At 38.7% G+C, this 22,138-nt stretch overlaps 2 protein-coding genes across 5 annotated transcripts in view; both read right to left on the bottom strand.

Annotated features, from left to right (window-relative positions):
• Nucleotides 1–22,138, bottom strand: part of SMAD4 (SMAD family member 4) — a 651,075-nt gene that overhangs the window by 133,209 nt on the left and 495,728 nt on the right. The window lies entirely within an intron of this gene.
• Nucleotides 19,096–22,138, bottom strand: part of ME2 (malic enzyme 2) — a 56,010-nt gene continuing 52,967 nt past the window's right edge. For all 4 annotated transcript variants that reach the window (XM_021093292.2, XM_021093285.2, XM_084966189.1 and 1 more), the window contains one exon: nucleotides 19,096–19,949. In XM_021093292.2, the coding sequence (XP_020948951.1) occupies nucleotides 19,782–19,949 (168 nt within the window). In that variant the 3' untranslated portion in view covers nucleotides 19,096–19,781. The remainder of the gene's footprint in view (nucleotides 19,950–22,138) is intronic.

The raw sequence follows: 22,138 nt of genomic DNA, 5'->3' as shown, positions 1-22,138 counted from the left end.
ACATATTTATCTCCATGAAATGGAGAAAGTTGTATGAAATCCGTTTGCCAAACTTCAAATGGTCCATTAGGCAATTTAAAGTGTCCAGGACCAGCCTGAACAGGCTTCCATGGGTTGTACTTCAGACCAGTGGGACAAGTGAGGTAGGCAGTTTAAGGGGTCTTGTTAATGTTTTCCCACCAACATTGATTCATGAATGATGTCATTTTGTCAGTAGACCAATGATTTAATGTGTGTGCAGGAGTGATGAGTGGGAATTTTAGAGTCTCTGGTAGGACTGGATTTTTATTTGGTCCAATGCAGAACTTTCTCTTTGTATCAAACCAACAATTGTCGAATTTACCATCTTTTTTTTTTTTTCCTTTTCTGAGGCCAGTTTTGGGGCTTCTCAGTTTTTCCAAGTTATCGTTGGGGGAAATATGCCTTTGGACTGTGGCAGAGGTTTGGCTACTGTTGGTTCCCTTAAGGGCAACATTTCTTGTGGAAATGTCAGCAAGGTGATTTTCCTTAGCTTCCAGTGAGTGAAGTTTTTAGAATGCCCCAGAATCTTAATTACAGCTAAAGTGTGAAAGTAAAAGTGTTGCATTCAGTAGCTCCAGAACCTAGGGGCCATTTACAATTTTATTCCTGCTGGACATAAGGAAGACCTATGTTGCTTCTACAACATTCCAAAATCATGGCTCTGAAAGCATATCTGCCATCAGTATAGATATTGGCTGTTTTGTCCATGGCTGAAGTACAAGCCTGTGTAAGAACATATAAGTCAGCCTGTTGGTCTTAAGTAGCCATCAGTAATAATGCTGCCTTAACAACATCAAAAAGAGTTATAATATCATACCCTGCACAATATTTGCCATTGTCACCTTTTAAATAAAGACCATCAGTGCACCACTGAGAGGTCAATGTTACCAAAGGAATTCCCTGCAGATCATCATGAAGAGTCTGGAGGTACCATCAGTGTTAGTTCTGTTTACACATAATAGTGATTCAATATTTCTATACATTTCAAAATGACCACCACAGTAAGTCTAGTTATGATCTGTTACCATACAAAGATATTACAAAATTATTGACAAAGATGTTACAAAATTATTGACTCTTATTGTGCTTTTCATACCATGACTTACTTACTTTGTAACTGGAGGTTTGTATCTATGAATCTCCCTCCCTATTTCTTTACATCCCTGACTCCCTCCCCTCTTGCAGCCACCTGTTTGTTCTCTGTATCTATGACTCTGTTTCTGTTTTGTTAGGTTCATTTTTTTTTAAATGTGAGTTTGCTTTTATTATTTATTTATTTTTATTATTAAAGTATAGTTGATTTATAATGTTTCCTCAATCATTTGTTTTGTTTTTTGGTTTCACATGTAAGTGAAATCATGCGGTGTTTGTCTTTCTCTTTCTGCCTTATTTCAATTGGCATAATGCCCTCTAGGTCCATTCATGTTGTCACAAGTGGCAAGATGTGATTCTTTTTTATGTGTTGTTGGATTCATTTTACCAATATTTTGTTGAGGATGTTTTGCATCCCAGTTCATCAGTGATATTGGCCTTTAATTTTCTTTTTTTGTGATATCTTTGGTTTTCTTATCAGGGTGATTCTGGCCTTACAGAATGAGTTCGGAAATATTCCTTCCTCTGCAATTTTTTGGAATAGGTTGAGAAGGATAAGTATTAACTGTTTTCTAAATGTTTGGTAGAATTCACCTGTGAAGCCATCTGGTCCTGGCTTTTTGTTTTGTTTTGTTTTGTTTGTCTTTTTTTAGGGCCCCACCTATGGCACATGGAGTTTCCCAGGCTAGGGGTCGAATTGGAGCTGCAGCTGCTGTCCTATGCCACAGCCACAGCAACTTGGGGTCTGAGCTGCATCTGCAACCTACACCATGGCTCACAGCAATGCTGGATCCCTAACCCACTGAGCAAGGCCAGGGATTGAACTGAATCCTCATGAATGCTAGTCAGACTTGTTTCCACTGAGCCACAATGGGAACTCCCTGTTTGTTGGGAGTTTTTAAATTTTTATTATTGACTCATTTTCATTACTGGTGATTGGTCTGTTCATATTTTTATATCTTCCTTTTTCAGTCTAGGGAGATTTTATCTTTCTAAGAATTTGTCCATTTCTTCTTGGTTTTTCATTTTATTGGCATATAGTTGTTTGTAGTAGTCTCTTATGATCTTTTGTATTTCTGTGGTGTCAGTTGTAACTTTTTTCATTTTTTATTTTATTGATTTGGGCCCTCTCTCTTTTTTTCTTGATGAGTTTGGCTAATGGTTTATTGTTTTGTTTATTTTTTCAAAAAGACAGCTCTTAGTTTCATTGATTTTTTTTCTTTTTTTCTTTCAGTCTTTGTTTCTGCTCTGACCTTTTTTTTTTTTTTTTTTTTTTTAAATGCTTTTTAGGGCCTCACACATGGCATATGGAGGTTCCCAGGCTAGGGGTACAGCTGCTGGCCTATACCACAGCCATAGCAATGCCAGATCCCAGCCATGTCTGCGACCTACACCATAGCTCATGGCAACACCAGATCCTTAACCCACTGAACGTGGCCAGGGATCAAACCTGCAATCTCATGGTTCCTAGTCGGATTAGTTTCCGGTATGCCATAACAGGAACTCCTGCTCTGGTCTTTATTTGTTTCCTTATATTAACTTTGGGTTTTGTTTTCTCTTCTTTTTCTGATTCTTTTAGGTTCAAGGTTAGGCTTTTTATTTGAGATTTTTCTTGTTTCCTGAAGTAGCTTGTATTGCTATAAACTTGCCTCTTAGAATTGCTTTTGCTGTGTGCCATAGATTTTGGATCATTGTTTCCATTTTCATTTGTATCTGGGTATTTTTCAATTTCTTCTTTGATTTCTTTGATGATCCATTGTTTGTTTAGTAGCATTTAAAAAATTTTATTGGCGTACAGTTGACCTCAATGTTGTATTAGTTTCAGGTGTACAACAAAGTGAATCAGTTATCAGTAGCATATTTTTAAACTTCTACGTGTTTGTGCCTTTTTGCAAATTTTTTTTTCTTGTAGTTGATTTATAGTCTCGTATATTTGTGGTCAGAAAACATACCTGAAGAGTTCCTGTTGTGGCTCGGTATACTAAGGACCTGACATCTCTGTAAGGATGCAGGTTTGATCCCTGACCTGGCTCGGGGAGTTAAGGATCCATCATTGCCATAAGCTGCAGTGTAGGTCAAAGACGAAGCTCAGATGGTGTAGCTGTGGCTGTGGCATAGCCTGCAGCTGCAGCTCCAATTCAGCCTCTGACCTGGGAATTTGTATATGCTCAGGTTCAGCTGTAAAAAGAAAAAAAGAAAAGACACTTGATATGATTTCAGTCTTCTTAAGTTTAGTGAGACTTGTTTCAAAGTGGCCTAGCATGTCAACCATACTGGAGAACATTCCATGTGTGTTTGTAAAGAATGTGTCTTTTGCTACTTTGGGGTGGAATGTTTTATATATACATATATATATGTGTGTGTGTGTGTGTGTGTGTGTGTATACATATATATATAATTAATCTGACCTAAAGCATCATTTAAGGCCAGAGTTTCCTTATTGATTTTCTGTCTAGATAATCTGTTCACTGGTGTAAATGGGGTGTTAAAGTCCCCTGCTCTTATTTTGTTACTGTTAACTTCTCCCTTTATGGCTATATGTATGTAGGTGGTTTTATGTTGTATACATATAAATTTATGATTGTTATATCTTCTTTTTGAATTGATGCCTTGATCATTATGTAATTCCTTCTTTGTCTCTTATAACTGCTTTTGTTTTATAATCTGTTATGTCTGATATAAATATTGCTATCCCAGCTTTCTTTTTGTTTTTGTTTGCATGGAATACTTTTTCCATTCCCTCATTTTCAGTCTTCGTGTGTCTTAAGATCTGAAGTGAGTCTCATGTAGATAGCATGTATATGGATCCTGTTTTAGTATCCATTCAGCCACTCTGTGTCTTTTGATTAGAGCATATGGTCCATTTATATTTAAAGTAATTATTGATGACTAGGTACTTATTGTCTTTTCTTAATTGTTTGGTGTTAGTTTTTGTAGTTCTCTTTTGTTCTTTTCTTCTTTCACTCTCTTCCCTTGCTATTTGGTGACTCTCTTTATTGTTATGTTTAGATTCCTGAAACTTTTTGGTATGGATCTTTTTTTTGGCTATATTCGCAGCATGTGGAAGTTTCTGGGCCAGGGATCAAACCTGCACCACAGCAGCGACCTGAGCAGCTGCAGTGACAATGCTTGGATCATTAACCTCCTGAGCTACAAGGGAACTCCTATTATAGATTTTTGGGTTGTGGTTACCATAATGTTTAGATGTAGATGCAGATGATTATTTTAAATTGCTGATCTCTTACATCCAAATGCATTTTAACTGCCTTGTTCTCCACATTTACTGCTTTTGGCATCATATTTTACATGTTTTTGTTTTGTGTATCTCTTAACTGCTTATTAAGGATTTAAAAGATTTTACTTGTAAGCTTTCTACTAACTTTTAAAGTGGTTGATCTACTGCCTTTATTGTATATTTGCCTTTTTAGGGAGATTTTTTTCCTTTCATAATTTCCATGTTTCTAGTTGTGTCCTTTCATTTTCTGTTTAGAAAAGCCTCTTTAACATTTCTTGTAATTCTGGTTTTGTGTTGATCTTTCCTTCAAATCTGAATGAATGCCTTGCCAGGTAGAGTATTCTTGGCTGTATGTTTTTTCCTTTCATCGCTTTAAATATAATGTGCTACTCCCTTGTGGCCTGCAGAGTTTATGCTGAAAAGTCAGTTGATAGCCTTATGAAGTTCTCTTGTATGTAACTTGTTGTTTTTAACATTTTCCCTTCATCTTTAATTTTTGCCATTTTAGTTACATGTGTCTTGATGTGGTCCTCTTGGGCTGATTCTTTTTGGGACTCTGTGCTTCCTGGGCCTGGATATCTGTTTTCTTCCCCAGGTTCAGGAATTTTTCAGCTAATGTGTCTTCAAACATGTTCTCTGTCTTTCTCTTCTCCTTCTGGGACACCTACAATGTGAATGTTAGTATGTTTGATGTTGTCTCATTTTGTTGTTGCTTTTGGTTTCTGTTTGTAACAGTCTCTTTTCCATCATCCTGACTCTTTGCAATAATAGCAGAAATGCAGAGTTTTGGTTAGTTTAGGAGGCTTCATTTGCTGGTGTTGAAGATTAAGAATTTTGGTGGTTTTTCCTTCAAGTGACTCATCTAAAATGTGAGAAAGCTGGTTTGCCAGATTACCTAAATCTGGAGGGGACATAGTTTCCCATTCTTGGTCCTTTTTGCTAAAGGGAAAGGTTCTGGTTCAGTCCTTTAGTAAGCGTAGGGTTAAGAGCTACTCCAGGTGGAAACAGCATTTGAAGTATGACCAGGATTTTCTATCTCTCTCTTTTTTTTTTTTTTTTTTTTGCCACCCCACGACATATGGAGTTCCAGGGCCAGGGATCAGATCCAAGCTTCAGTGTGACCCATGCTGAAGCTGTGGCAATGCTGGATCCTTAAGCCACTGTGCCGAGCTGGGGATCAAACATGCATCCCAGCACTCCACAGACACTGCTGATCCCATTGCACCACAGCAGGAACTCCCAGAATTTTCTTTAAAAAAAAAAATGAAATCAGTTGTGATGGTCATGAACAGATTCATCAGATTTTATGTGCAAGCCCAAATTTTGTTCCACTCAACAGGCTTTGGAAAGTCCTGGGAATTGCTTAATGAAGTCACCTAGCAATTGCTTTAGCCTGATCATATAGGTTAGTAGGCTGGTTTCCCAGTTTTAGTTCTAAAGACCTATCAAGATTTTCCCAGGTAGTGGTTTTCATCCAGTGCTGGGCCCAACCTTCACTGACAAGCACATGAACCAGCTGATATGTCAGAGAGCCCAGGTTGATAAGTTTGAATGACTATATTAAATTCCTTATCAAATCTGTAAGAATCTTTGGTTACTTTTGAAAAATCTTTTTTTTTTTTTTTTTTTTTTTGGTCTTTTTGCCTTTTCTAGGGCCGCTTCCGCGGCATATGGAGATTCCCAGGCTAGGGGTCTAATCAGAGCCATAGCCACCAGCCTATGCCAGAGCCACAGCAACACGGGATCCCAGCTGTGTCTGCAACCTACACCACAGCTCACGGCAAAGCCGGATCCTTAACCCACTGAGCAAGGCCAGGGATCGAACCCGCAACCTCATGGTTCCTAGTCAGATACGTTTCCTCTGTGCCATGATGGGAATTACTGGGAAAATCTTTGATTATGGCTTGCAGTTCAGCTTTAGTCCAGGGAATATAAGAAATTAAGAGTTTAGCTCCCGGATCCCCAGAAGAATTAATTTTAAAGAGACAGGATCTGACAACTTTGGAGGAAAAGGGAGTGGAGTTATAAAGGGGGACGTTTGGCAAGAGTACTAGTATGTGTGTGTGTTGGGGGGGTTGTGGGTATAGAGGAAGTGTAGGTGGTATAGAAAGGAAGAAGAAAGAAGGCACCAAAGGCTCTGCCTGAAAAAAGTCAAGAAGGAAGAGCCTGAGGTTTTAGGAGCCATTTTCTCTCTTTCTTTAATCATTTGTTTCAGCTAATCTTTAAATCTTTTTTCTGTAGAAAGTCAATTTTAGATTCCTGGTAATGTTGGGAAGCCTCAAAATACCAATCAAAAATGAGCATTCCACTCAGTTCTGGAAACTTTGGAGCTATTGTAGTTCAGTTTAATTTGAAGCAAATTAAGTTTGGGGATTTCATAAGTTCCCTCTATGTCTATTAATAGTCTAAATTACCTTTGGTCAGGTCAGTCCATTTATTTAGAAATACACATTAGGCGGGACCACAGTTTTTACACATAAAATCACGGAGTTCCCATTGTGGCTCAGCGGTAACGAACCTGACTAGTATCCATGAGGACAATCGTTCGATCCCTGGCCTCGCTCAGTGGGTTAAGGACCTGGCGTTTCGGCAAGCTGTGGTGAGGTCACAGATGCACCTCAGATTGCAGGTTGCTGTGGCTGTGGTGTAGGCCAGAAGCTGAAGCTCCGATTTGACCTCTAGCCCCAGGAATTTCCATATGCCCTGGGTATGGCCCTAAAAAGACTAAATAAATAAATAAATAAATAAAATTATTTTAAAAATATAAAATCACACATCCAAAAGAATAAAATACCTAGGAGTAAACCTACCTAAAGAAACAAAAGACCTATACTCTGAAAACTACAAGCCACTGATGAAAGAAATCAAAGATGACACAAATAGATGGAAAGATATACCATGCTCCTGGATTGGAAGAGTTAGTACGATCAAAATGACTATACTACCTAAGGCAATCTACAGATTTAATGCAATTCCTATCAAATTACCAAGGACATTTTTCACAGAACTTGAATAAAATATTTTAAAGTTTGTTTGGAAGCACAAACGACCCAGAATAGCCAAAGACATCCTGAAAAAGAAAAATGGAGCTGGAGGAATCAGGCTCCCTGGCTTCAGACTATACTACAAAGCAACAGTCATCAAAACTGCATGGTACTGGCACAAAGACAGACATATAGATCAGTGGAACAGGATAGAAAGCCCAGAATTAAACCCACGCACCTACAGCCAACTAATCTATGACAAAGGAGGCAAGAATATACAATGGAGAAAGGACAGCTTGTTCAATAAGTGGTGCTGGAAAAACTGGATAGCCACATGGAAAAGAATGAAATTAGAACACTTCCTAACACCATACACAAAAATAAACTCAAAATGGATTAAAGACCTAGATATAAGACCAGACACTATCAAACTCCTAGAGGAAAACGTAGGCCAAACACTCTCTGATATAAATGACAGCAACATCTTCTCAGGTCCATCTATCAGAGTATTGACAGTAAAAAGAAAAATAAACAAATGGGGTCTAATAAAACTTAAAAGTTTCTGCACAGCAAAGGAAACCCTAAACAACACAAAAAGACAACCCACAGAATGGGAGAAAATTTTTGCAAGTGAATCAACTGACAAGGGATTAATCTCCAAAATTTATAAACAACTTCTGCAGCTCCATACCAAAAAAACAAACAAGCCTATCAAAAAATGGGCAGAAGATCTAAACAGACAATTCTCCAAAGACATACATATGGCCAAGAAACACATGAAAAGATGTTCAACATCACTCATTATTAGAGAAAAGCAAATCAAAACCACTCTGAGGTACCACCTTACACCAGCCAGAATGGCCATCATCCAAAAGTCTACAAACAAGAAGTGCTGGAGAGAGTGTGGAGAAAAAGGAACCCTAGTACACTGTTGGTGGGATTGTAAATTGGTGCAACCACTGTGGAAAGCAGAATGGAGATTCCTCAGAAAACTAAACATAGAACTACCATTTGATCCAGCAATCCCACTCCTGGACATCTATCCAGAGAAGACCACAACTCGCAAAGACACATGTACTCCAATGTTCATTTCAGCACTATCTACAACAGCCAAGACATGGAAACAACCTAAATGTCCATCGACAGAGGAGTAGATGAAGAAGAGGTGGTACATATACGCAATGGAATATTACTCAGCCATTAAAAAGAACGAAATACCAGCATTTTTTGCAACATGGATGGACCTAGAAACTATCATGCTAAGTGAAGTCAGCCATACAATGAGACACCAACATCAAATGCTTTCACTGACATGTGGAATCTGAAAAAAGGACAGACTGAACTTCTTTGCAGAACAGATGCTGACTCACAGACATTGAAAAACTTACGGTCTCTGGAGGAGACCGTTTGGGGGAGTGGGGTGATGCGCCTGGGCTGTGGGATGGAAATCCTGTGAAATCAGATTGTTATGATCATCATACATCTACAGATGTGATAAATTCATTTGAGTAATAGAAAAAATGGAAAAAAATAAAATAATGAAAAAAAAATAAAATCAGCTGCAATATCTTTGGGAGGCATACCCTCAAAATATTTAAATAACTTGGATCCTGTTTCTTAGAGGTATTTCTCTGGAGTAAAAGAACATTCTTTTTCAAAGAGTTCAATCAGCTTACAGCATAAATATTTCAGTTCAAACACCTTGTAAGCTAATCCCAGCCAGTTCTAAGGTGACAGCGTGGTCCTGGAACAGCCAGGCCAATGGCTTTTTCAGCCACTTTCCAGAGATCAGGAATGGGCTGAAGGCTGAAAATCCAGCACAGTTTCCTAAAGGAATGGGCCAAGAGTGTCTCAGCCAGCTCTGATTAAAACAGTCTCATTTCAAAATCAGAACAAGGCCTTAACCAGAAGATAAAGGAGTTCCCATCAGCGCAGTGATTAACGAATCCAACTAAGAACCATGAGGTTGCAGGTTGGATCCCTGCCCTTGCTCAGTGGATTAAGGATCTGGCATTGCTGTGAGCTGTGGTGTAGGTCGCAGACGTGGCTCAGATCCCACGTTGCTGTGGCTCTGGTGTAGGCTGGGGGCTATAGCTCCGATTGGACCCCTAGCCTGGGGACCTCCATATGCCATGGGAGCGGCCCTAGAAAGGGCCAAAAAAAAAAAAAAAAAAAAAAAAAAAAAAACCCAGAAGATAAAACCTGAAAAGGGATCCCAAATAAAAGCTGGGAGCCTCAGATGTAAAAAGGGGAAGGATGTGCCTTCAAACCCCAGGATCAGTGAGCACAATGGGCTCAGTGGGGGGTACTGTACCTGCTTCCTCACTAGCTCTGGAGCCTTCGGGGATCTTTCTGGTCCCTGTACAGGCCACCACAGTGTTGACCTGAAATGAATAGCCAGATATTTCTCCAGCAAAGATGGGTTTACTCAGGATCAGCAGAGACTTGCAATTTCAGGTCTGCAACCACAGTGAGCCATATACAAGTCCCCACATAGAAAGGGAAGAAGAGCCGTTTTATAGAAAAAAGAAGGAAGCTAAGAAGCCTGTAGTCTACAAGGTCCATGGCTTTTCATTGCCTGAGTCCTTGTCAGGAGAGAAGAGGTACCTTTCTCCTTACTGGACTCTTCTATCATCATAGAGTATAAGAACTCCCCTTTCTGGTTTTCCAACTCCACTTAATTAAGGTTTCTGTTTATTAGTTTTTTACAAAACTAATAGTCTTGGCTGAGAATACACTATAGGCAGTAAGGGTGGGAGACCAGTTAGGAAGGCATTGCAAATAACCCAGATGAATGTGATCATGGCTGTCAGGAGAGATGATGGAAGAAGTGGTCAGGTTCTGAATATATACAAGATAGAGCCAACAGGAACTGCTGATGAATTTGATGTGAGGTTTGAAAGAGGTGGAGCCAGGGGATGACTCCAAGGTTTTTGGCCTGAGGCATTTATGTAAAAAGAGACACTGGGAGGAGAAGGTTTGGGGGGAGGAAGAACAGAAGTTCTCTTCTAGATGTTAGCTTTCAGATGTTTATTAAATACCCCAGTGGAGATGGTGAGCAAGGTGGTAGGATATGAAAGTCTGGCATTCAGGGTAAGGCCCAGACTAGGTACATATCTACTGGGGAATCATCAGCCTAATTAATAGTTTCAGAAACAGAAGGTCAAAAGAGTGAGTGTAAATAGAAAAGTAATCCAAAGGCGGATCACTCCCACAGTGTTAGAGGAGGAGGTTATCAGCAAAGAAGAATTGAGAGAGGAAGACAGAGCAGTGAGGTTGACTTGGATGCCAAGAGTTGGGATTATTTTAAAAGGAGGAGGGATCTTTAGAGGAAAAAAAAAAAAGCCTGATTCCAGAGTTGGGAAAAGGAAAGTATAAGATGAGCTTGGAACAGCTTGCTGTATCAGAAAATAAGAAAATACTCAAATAATTGTGGGACACAAAAGGACACAGGAGCCAGGTCAAAGAGGCTCCCCCTGGTCAAATCGTAGACCATCTGAGCATCAAAATAAATGATAGCAATGGATTATAACCCATGGAATAAAATAAGAACCCATGAGTCCTTATCAGGATAAATAAATGAACAAAATATTGGAAAAGAAGGAAAAGTTCTTCCTTAAAATGTCAACTAATAAATATAGAAAAAATTATAGAGTTATAAAGTCATCAATGGATGCTAAAACTTGGTGAAAATTTGATAAGGAAGAGATTACTTACATAGTCTCAGAACATCTCCCTACAGCTTACCTATTTACAAAGGAAAAGTAACTTTAGAGTTGGAGAAGTAATATTAGATTAGATAATAGTATTGGGTCACCATTAAATTTTCTGGTTTGGTAATGAGAGCTACTGTGATAATGTAAGAGAATATTACTGGTCTTATAAAATGCACACAGAAATACTTAGGAGTAAAGGAGCAGCGTGTTTGCAATGTATTCTTAGGTCATTCAGAAAAGTAAGGTTTATATAGTGAGAAAGAGAGAATGATGGAACAAATGGAGCCAAATATAAACAATTGGTGAATCTGGGTAAAGGCACTTGGAGTGCTTTGTACCGTTCTTGCGCCTTTTCTGTAAGTTTGAAATTGTATCTACATAAAAAATAATAACTTAAGAAGGGAGTGATCAACTGTGACAAATGATGCTTATGGATCTAGTAAAATAAAAATTTGACCTTTGAATTTGGCAACATGTAGGTTTCCATGGAGGCTGGGTGTGAGGGCCTGAATGGAGTGGTTCAAGAGGGAGCAGAAGGAAGAGTAGAAGTCAAGAAGTAGAGAGGAAATACTGATGCCCTTTTGAGGAGTTTTGGGTTAAAGAGTCCTGACTTGGGGCAATAGTGGGAGGAGAAGAGGAGTCACAAGTCCACCAGCCCCGGTCCCATGACAATGATCCAATAGAGGGAAAATTGACAGTGCAGAGAAGGGAGAGTTGATGAGCAAGGCCCTTATGTGGGTGAGGGGAAGTGTACCTGATGCCCAAGAGAAGAGCTGGTCCTGGTTGACAGGAGTGAGGCTGGTTCTTAGGCGGAGGTACGGGTGTAGATAGCCACTGCCCTCCATCCAAAGGCCACCAGGAGCACGCCTGTAATTGTGACCAAGTGGGATTTATCACAGTAAGAGAGAGCACACAAACGGGGAACCCAGGGGTGTCAGTGGGAGTGTGTTAGAAAGCACCTGTTGTGAGATTTGGGTTTGGGGGGGGTAATTTTGCAGAGGCCCAGTAGAAGCCAGGGTTCGCCCTGGATTGGATGCTCTCAGGAAGTGGGGTCGAATCTCTGATTGGTTTTCTCAGTCCATCTTTTCTATAGGGAAATGCAGACTAGAGTGAGGCTGAAACTATAACTGATAAAGTCATGTAATCAAGCATATTAGCCAGGATGGAGGGAGGGGGTCGTTTCTGTGGTGTGGACCGTGCTCAGGTTTTCCTGATCCATTGGGGCCAGTGTGGCCTTGTCTGAGGCTGACATTCAACAGGAGACCAGGGGCTGAGGCCCAGCTGTGAGTTCCTGGTATCAAGCCAGCTCCTGGAAGTGAGAGGCTAGGGATATGGGAGGAAGGAGAGCTCTCTTCTGATCACCCTGTTACTCTGTGAAATAGGAAGCCTGGCTGCCTTGAGAGTGAGGGTGCGGGAGAACACAGGGAGGGCATCAGTCACTGGGCGGGAAAGCCCAGGCACATTGGGGGTGTCTTAAAGTCAGTGGTTCTGACTGAGTGAGACAGCAGGACTGTGATTTTCTGTGGCCGTGTTGTGCTGCATGGGCTGTGCTCAGAGGAGATGGAGGGTATAGTTTAAACAGGATGAGAGTTTTATTGAAACAGAAGTGAGACAAAATAAAGCTCTGAATTGTGGCTCTGCCAATTTTTAGTAGCTACATGACCCTAAGGGTTCTTCGCCTCAGATCTTCCATCTGTAAAAACAGGGGAAATTTGGGGGGAGGATACCTACACCTCATGGGGGCTGTTGTGAAGTTTAAGTGAGCAAATAGGTATTAGCTACCTACAACAGGGCCTGGCTGGAAGGAAGCATTCAGTATGAGCAATTAAATACCATTTTCTCCCCTTTATCGCAAAATACTTTAGTATTCTAACTTTAGGGTCTTAGATTGTGTCTGTGGTGGGGTGAAGAGGTGAGAAATAATTCCTTTACTGCTGGGATTAAACTCAAAGGAGAAAAAGGGAGTAGGAAGCCAAACAGAAGGAAATGGAAAGATGGGGAGCATGATTAGCTCCACATGTGAATTTGTTTTGTTTTGTCTTTTTTTGTCTTTTTAGGGCCACACCCGTGGCATATGGAGGTTCCTGGCTAGGGTCAAATCGGAGCTGTAGCTGCTGGCCTACACCACAGCCTGCATGTGAATTTAATAGCATATTCTTATGGGATCAAGTATTCTGGACTCTGTGTGTGTGTGTGTGTGAGAGAGAGAGAGGGAGAGAGAGGGAGAGAGAGAGAAAGTTTAAGATAATACCAACTTTTGAAGGTGCTCTCTATATAATACAGCAGCCCTTAAAAACAAGGTCATAACACATTTTTGATGCATGGGAAAAATTTATTAAGAAAATACACACATAGTAGAGGTTGAGATTAACATATACACACTACTGTATATAAAATACATAACCAACAAGGACCTGCTGTATAGCACAGGTAACTAACTATACCCAATATTTTTAATAGCCTATAAAGGAAAAGAATCTGAAAAAGAGTATGTGGGTATAAGAATATATATGTGTGAGTGTGTGTATATACATATATATGAATGACTTAATCACTGTGCTGTACACCAGAAACGTAACACAACATTGTAAATAAACTATACTTTAATTAAAAAAATACACATCTCTTTAGAATTTATATATCACAAATGAGAAAAAAATGGTTCAGCTCATTAGGAAGTTTTTAGACTGACTCCTAGAACCATCTGGAGGAGTCAGTCTCCCATAATGCACTCTATACAATGCATTCCCCTTAAACGATTATTCCCATAAACTATTACCACAAGACTACTTACTCCATCTCTTTATCTTAATTACAAAGGTGAGAAGGGCTTAGCAATGACTTTTGCTATGCATGGCTTCCTTCAAGATAATAGTGAATGTTTGGGATGTTATCAAAGGAAACACAGTACCAATTGCAAAAACATGGTTTGAATTTCAGTAATTTTCAAGATCATTAGGCCAAGTACAGGCAGTATTAGGCAGAAATTTTACTTTGTCAAATATTTAGCTAAAATAGGTCTCAGAAATTCTTTATTCTACACATTTTCTATGACTACCTTCTGTTCCTTTTTGTTTTGTTTTGTTTGCTTTTTAGGGCTGCACTCACGGCATATGGAAGTTCCCAGGCTAGGGGTCGAATTGGAGCTGTAGCTGCCATCCTACACCACAGCCACAGCAACTCTGGATCTGAGCCAAGTCTGTGATCTACACCACAGCTTATGGCAGAGCTGGATTCTTAACCCACTGAGCAGGGCCAGGGATCTAACCCAGATTCTCATAGATCCTAATTGGGCTTGTTAACCACTGAGCCATGAAGGGAACTCCTACCTTCCATTCTTTTTAATGGAAGAAGTTATAGATATGCACATAACACAATAGACATCATTTAAAATGTATTTTACAATTCAATTTATATTGACATTGGCCTCTGTCAAGATACAAAGTGCCAAGGCACTATTGAAACTAATTTTCACAGAGCGATCACAGTTGGTGGTTTGGTGAAGATTTACCATATCAAAAGATTTTAGTGAGCTGGAAATTTTGGTGTGATTTATCAGATTCAAAATCAAATCTTTTGTGTTTACATCCGGTACTTAAAATGCTTAAGACTGACACATAGGTTTATATTGTGTTTCAGTTATAAGTGGGAATAACGTAAAAATCAAATGAATTGGTAAAGTGCATTCAAAAGGACTGAAGATTAACCTTATAAGAATGGGTAAAATTTTTTCATCTGAAAAAACAATTCTTGAAGATAAGGTATTTAAGATCCAGATAAAATCACCTGTCACAGAGGCCCTTCTTCCCCAAGAAGCTCTGAGAGGGGACACAGCTCTGTTTCTCATCAGCAGAGAACTTGGGTGAATCTTTTAACCTCTCTGTGCATTTGTGTCCTCTGTAAAGAGGCACAGTGACAGAAAGTGATGTTGAGGATTAAATATGCTGACACATGTAAGATGCTTAGAACAGTGCCCAGCACAGAGTAGGTGCTGTATAAAATTTAGTTTATCATTATTCGCTAACTGAACATACCTACCATGTTAGTGATAATTCATTGACTGTGTTGGAACCAACTATCTGCTAGAATATACACTTATAATTAGGAAAATAAGAGGGGGACAGTTTTCCTAGAACAAAAGAGGACATAATGAAAACTGAGGAATATATAAATTTCCGCTTCCTCTTAAAACTTAAAAGTTTGCAGAACATAGGAGTAAGTTCCCAAAGAGCAAAGGGGGCAGGTAAGTTTTTATTTTGGGAAAAACAAGATTCATTAAATAGCCATATGAAAGAGTCAGTTTATTGGCAAAAAGCTGTTACACAGATACAAAGCATCCAAGTCGTTTGACTTAATTTGTGTATTTTATACAACTGTGCATACATTTCCAGACCCTGACTTTTCTGAGAGACACTTTTTTCCTTATCTAAGTAAGGAAAATAAAGTCCAGTCACTGGTTTATCTGAATAACTCCTGGCAAGGATTAAGGGAATTAGGACATGTCCTAATTTATAAAATTTTGAATGAAGTATGGAGCTTTTTCTCTGCTTATATTAAAACATCTTGATTTTAGATGAGAGGTATGTTTTCTGTAGTCAAATTATCTTGAATATTTTAAATATTACGTAGGTTACTTTATTTAGCTTGTCTGTGGAGGATTTAACATTTAGATATACATCAGAATGCAAATCATAAATTGGTTGAGAGCCAAGGTAGATAATGAATATCTCTGCCTGTACCTGTCTTGGGTAGAAATACGATCTCGGTGCTTTTCTTTAGGATGGTCCTGTTAAATGGAATTCTGATAGAGAGATTCAAGCTTCATATTAATGTTCTCAAGTGTTAATGTATGCACAACCGAGCTGATTCTATTTCAGTGAACTCGGCAGAACCCTGGAGCTGTTGTAAGTTTGAAAATGTTATTTTTGAGGGATACTGAATGGGCTTGAGAAAAGCAACAGGCACATTCGGATGCAGTATATTTTCTAAGGCAAGACTTTTCCAGCTCCCCTACTATCCGCTTTGGGCTTTCTCAGTTATCTGAGAGTAAATAATGCTCCACACCCCTTAATAGTTATTATGCTTTGCTCTTAATTCATTAGCAACTCCTTTGCAAAGGAGAATGCAGAATCTCTCTTCTCTAGAGGCTAATTTAGAGAAAGAAGAGGCAAAGGATGGGGTTAGTCCTATCATAAGACACCTAATAATAGAGAACAGATATCCATCTCATAGCTAATTTTTTATAAATGAAAACTGGTTGCTAGGTTTTACTTAACAAGTACATTAAAAAATCTAATTTAGAATTTAGCAGTATTCTAGTTACGTATTTTCAGAAAAGTTGTTTAAAAGTTCTGTGTTTTTGTTCTCATAAACATCCTATACAAGTTACATGTAACAAAAATAGATGAAATAGGAGTTCCCGTTGTGGCACAGTGGAAACGAATCCGACTAGGAACCATGAGGTTTGTGGGTTCAATCCCTGGCCTCGCTCAGTGGGTTAAGGATCCAGCGTTGCCATGAGCTGTGGTATAGGTTGGCAGCTGTAGCTCAGATTAGACCCCTTGCCTGGGGTCTAATCCATATGCTGTGAGTGTGGCCCTGAAAAAAGCAAAAAAAAAGAAAAGAAACAAATTCCATGTTAAGAACTTGGCTTCAGTTATCTTTTTCATAGAGAGAGAGTGTATACTATCTGAGCACTAGACTTAAATGCACACCACACTTAGTGCGCTGGAGCAGAGCCCCTCAGTGCATGCATCCTTTGAACCAGCAGCACAGGCATCAGAAATGCAGACTCTTGGGCCCCACGCAGACCCACTGCATCAGCAGGAAGAATCGGTCAGCTCTCAAAATGGTCTGAATGTCCACTTGAGGGCAGTGACTGGGAGGGCAGAAGTATGTGCATCAGAATCTCCTGGGGACCCCTGAAAATACATCTGCCACCGCCCTGCTCCTGGCTGTCCCGGGGACCTGCAAGGAGGGGGCAGAGGCATCTGCATTTTAAAGCTTCACAGTGATTTGGTGGCATCTTCCTAGTTAAGAATCCATCCCTTTAAAAGATTTTAACCAAAATCTTTAACACTTTCTGCATTATAGTCAATAAACCTCACCCTCACTAGTTATCCAGTTTGTTTCACAGTACAAGTGGTGGTCTCAGATTAGAAAAACATTTTCACTTTTCCCTAAGTAATTTGACAGACTAATACACAGAATTTCTTCTCTCTGCAAAAGAATGAAAATGACTGTCCATTGCTATTTTTCAAAAGTAATTACCTTCTGGCTAGGTAAAATTTTGCATAGGAGGTCCAATTGTTGTAGTTTCTTTTCCAATTTGCTGCCATTATACCACCCCTCCCACCATACTGACAGTTCTTGGTAAAATACTGGTTAGGAAATAACACATAATGAGAACAGGTAGCTCTCAAATAACATATATATATATGTTATTTCTTATTTAAATGGCTATATGTCATTTAGTCCTGCTTTTTTCCTTAAAATATTATTTCCATGAATACTGTATTTGACATATTTAGTAAGCAAACATCTTAGTAAAATTAATTCTGTATTTTCCTGCCTTCAATAAGCATTACGTGAAAAATAGGTTTGTAATTATTATATTTGCAATGTTAAAATCAAGATTGAAAAGACTTTTTGTGGATGATTTTGTTTTGACAAAATGAACATGAAAAACATCAACTTTCACTTTTAATTGAAAGAAACAAATTGTGACCTGACTGCTTATTTTACAAAACAGATTGATGTAACAGACCTCTGACTTTACTCATCTGTTAAGTGGATTTATTAACCAACTGCATTTTGCTATAGTCTGAATAGCAGTGCTGTTTTTAACATTCTCAAAACACTGAATTATATTAAAAATTATGACTCAGTCTCTACCTATAGATAAAAGGAAAGATGAACATAAAATGAAGCCCTTTCATCCCTCTGCAGAATGTCAAATTTAACATATCAAGGACTGTGGAGGGAAGTATCAAATAATGGGCATGCTGATATGTAGCTATAATTTTTTGTGGTAAATATTCTAGAATGGGCATTTAAAAAAAAAATTTTTTTTTTTTTTTTTGTGGTCTTTTACAGGGCCACATCTGCAGCATATGGAGATTTCCAGGCTAGAGGTGTAACTGGAGCTGTAGCCGCCGGCCTATGCCACAGCCACAGCAACGCCAGATCCTTAACCCACTGAGTAAGGTCAGGGGTCGAACCCACAACCTCATGGTTCCTAGTTGGATTTGTTAACCACTGAGCCACGACGGGAACTCCCTTCAAATTTTTGTTTGTTCCCCCAAAGCAACTGTGTTAGGCTCAGGTGTAGTAATACTGCTTCTCAAAAATGTGTTTGAATTTTCCCTTTGCACTCTCCAACATGTAAGCCACATAAGAAAAGTGGTCTCACTGTCTCACTAGCCAGTTATTACTCATTTACTGGGATTAAAAATAACATTTACTGGTCTGAACACTTTATTCATTCGCACTTAGCTCTCAATTAATTTTGGTTGTTTCAAAAAATTAAATGTATTTACTAATGATATTCAAAGCAATATATAAACATTCCAAAATTATCTCAGGAGTTCCCTTGTGGCTCAACGGTAATGAACCCGACTGACATCCTTGAGGATGTGGGTTCAATCCCTGGCCTCACTCAGTGGGTTAAGTATCTGGCATTGCCGTTGAGCTGTGGTGTAGGTTGTAGACGTGGCTTGGGTCCTATGTTCCTGTGGCTCTGGCATAGGCCAGCAGCTGCAACTCCTATTCAACCCCTAGCCTGGGAACTTCCATTATGCCACAGGTATGGTCCTAAAAAAAAAAAAAATCCTCAAGTAATGAAGAGCATCACTACTGGAATAGGATGTATCAGATGTGAAACATTATGACTCATTTGTTAAAAGTCACACATCAAAATCATAATTACACATTAGGTATCCTATACCTTCTTACTCATAATCATCTAGAAGAAAATGAAAATACCTGCTTTTCATAATAAGCAAACCTAAATTTCTAGTTGGGCAATAAAATTGCATAATTGAAGCAATTAAATTTAAGATATTACCTTTATTTAAAAAGTTACACTGTGATTTTTATACACTGTTGAAAACAATGACTAGTTGGTCTAAAGGCATCAGTAGTTCCCATTTCTCTCAACATTACAGTTAAGCCTCAGTTTAATTCCAGAAAAGAAATAATAGATTTTTCTTATTTTTCCAGATCTGTTTACTGGAAAGCAATTTCAGAGCATGAAGATAAATGAAGCAGAAATAAAAGGACATTTTTAGATACTGATAATTTATCTGTAGAATTTGGTTGAATTTATTAGCTTCTCAAAATTCTATATTCATATCCACAGAAGTATTAATTTCTATCTTAGCCCTAAAAAAATTGGGTGAGAGATTATTAGGTATAATAGTAAATACTTTGGCAAGGGTGAACAAGAGCACAAGACATTCATAAGTACATTTTTAATATCTCTTTGATGTGGTGTAATCTACAAATCAGACTGAGAGCATTATGGTCACTTGATTGCAGGTTGCACGTGGGGATTAACAATGCAGTTAACACATCTGCCCTGTACAGAACGGCAGATTCATGGGGAAATATAAGCAAAGTGGTGAGGGAGAATAACATACACAAAAAACATGAATTTGAGAAGATTCTCTCTTTGTCTAGAAAAGGAGGAGTTCCCTGAAGCAGGGAAGGCATTTATTTATCAGTGGTGTGCTTTTATTCCGTTATCTGGGGAGGGTGAGATGCAGACTCTGGCCATTCATACACATCTGGCAGCAGGGAATCATATTCACTTCGCCATATTCTTTCTCTAATGTATCTGGCCTTGTCCTCAGGTTCTGGGTATCGGAAAGCCATTTTATTAGCATATAGGTATTCTGTAACCTGAAAAACATAAGATGACTATGTAGGCTCTGAATAGTAAATTAAATATTTAAATATTTAAAACACAATGAATTTAGAAGTACAGCATTTGTTTTTCAGAATGAATAATAACATTACTTTGACTCACTTCAAAACATTCATAAAGATAAAATAAAAAACCTGCAATCTCACCATAAGTTCAGTATCTTTTAAAGTGACTTTAAAGTTACCCTTGACCCCAAGAATTATCAGCATTTCCTTAATACATAAATCCAAGAACTTTCAACTGTGTATTGGTCCAGCAGACCTATTTGGGAAGCCTGCCCTGCCTGTGTCCTTCCCCACAGCCCTGATGAGACTGTGTGTAGGAGACTCGACTTCCTGGTCAGAGCTGACTGAACTAGGGTAGAAACCTAACCCAAAGTGAGCCAGATGTTTTTGCTCTAGAATTTGGATTAAGAGATGTAGAAATTATTATAAATCAGGTGTTGGACCCCAGAACTCTAAGGTCAAGAAAAGTTAGGGTTAGAACTTGTACACGGCAACTCACCATCATCACTGAGTGCCAGGCATGTTCAATGTGCTCTATGTGGGTATCTTAATCATCCCATGAACTCTATGAGCTAGGTACTGTTGTTATTCTCATTTTATATATGAGAAACCAAAGTTTGAGGAGGTTAAATAACTTGCCCAAGATATTTAAAGTAAGAACTCTGTTTCAAACCCAAAGCATTCTAATTCTAGATCCCAGGCCCCAAAGAGTTGAAGCTAGATTACCTTCCGCCTAAACTGGTTTGAATGAATTTCTGATCTTTGTACCACGTCACACCAATGACTGGGGGTGAAGGTAAGCCCTTTGTGCCTGGGTTTTGATGTAAAATGAGGTAGTATGAAAAGCATCCTCACAGGGTAACACAGTGTCTGTCATACTAAGTTCTCAAGTTATGGTTTAATGTTTTTTAAGTTTTATTAAAGTATAGCTAATTTACAAGGTTGTGATAATTTTTGCTATACAACAAAATTACCCAGTCATGCATATACACATATCCAGTTATGGTTTAATTTAAACTTTTAAAAAATGTAGTGACACATGGTAAAAAAAATTTCAAACAATTATGTCTTTTTCCTCCTCCTCCAATTCCCATTCCAAATGGTGATTATTGTTAAAGTTTATTTCAATTTTCTAAAAGAAAAAATTAAGGAAAAATGATGTTTAATCTTTGGTCTCAGGATCTCAATCTCACTGTATTTTGTGATGGAAAATGTGTTTGTTTCACTTGATCCTTGAACAACACAGGCCCAACTGTGCAGGTCCACTTATACGTTAATTTCTTTCACTAAATATGTCCTATACATAATTCCCCAGTTGAATCTGTGGATGGGGAACCTTGGAAATGGAAGGCTAACAGTAAAGTTGTAAAGTTACATGTAGATTTTTGACTGTGCAGAGGGTCAGCTGCTAACTTCTGCACTGTTCAAGGGTCAACGGTATTATCTAGTCTGTTGTAGGAAACATATCTGTACCCACAGGAGAGACTGGGGCAAGGCCTGAAGTCAGAGTGAGCTCTCCTTGGTTGTGGAGGCATGTGGTAGGTGACCAGTGGCTACAAGGAGATGCTTAGTGCCCTGGGTAGTGTTGGGGACAGACAAAAAGCACTGTCCACCCTCCTGATCCCTTGGGTCCTAAAAAGGAAATCCTTAGGATACTGAGGGGAGAGACATGATCCTGGGGGCTCTGCTCTGATACCAACCCCAAGCACAGACCTCCTTCTCTTTCCTCATGTATTACTTTTCCTGTGACACATCACTAATCTGATATCTTCCCAATCTGTCCCACATGTAATATTCTACAAGTTCTAAAGCTGAATTCTATCATCCTAATTCTGGGCTCTAAATTCTTCAGCTGTATTATAATAGTAAGGTTTTCTGATTCCTTAGTCTGGTATTTGTGTATCTGTATAAGCTGGCCTTAACTCTTACCTAATACCTTTTTCCTATTTAAACCCTAGACTCCAGATCAATTGAATTGGTTATTTCCTAAACATATCTTCTTTCACTAAATCCCCAATATTTGCTTAATTTATGAGTATTAAAATGATACAATAATAACATTAATAGCTAGAAGGATAAAATCTTATGATCATCAGTATACAAGTTGAAAATGTGGTTGATAAATGCCACATCTAATCCTGATATTTAAAAAAATCTTT

The sequence above is a fragment of the Sus scrofa genome, chromosome 1 (genome assembly GCF_054392235.1).
Source record: "Sus scrofa isolate SSC_HxYL_T2T_F1_AM1 chromosome 1, Sscrofa_HxYL_maternal_Yorkshire_Landrace_v2.0, whole genome shotgun sequence".
Classification (NCBI taxonomy): Eukaryota; Metazoa; Chordata; class Mammalia; order Artiodactyla; family Suidae; genus Sus; species Sus scrofa.
Note: the sequence above shows the minus strand (reverse complement) of the source record. Positions and strands in the feature narration are given on the sequence as shown.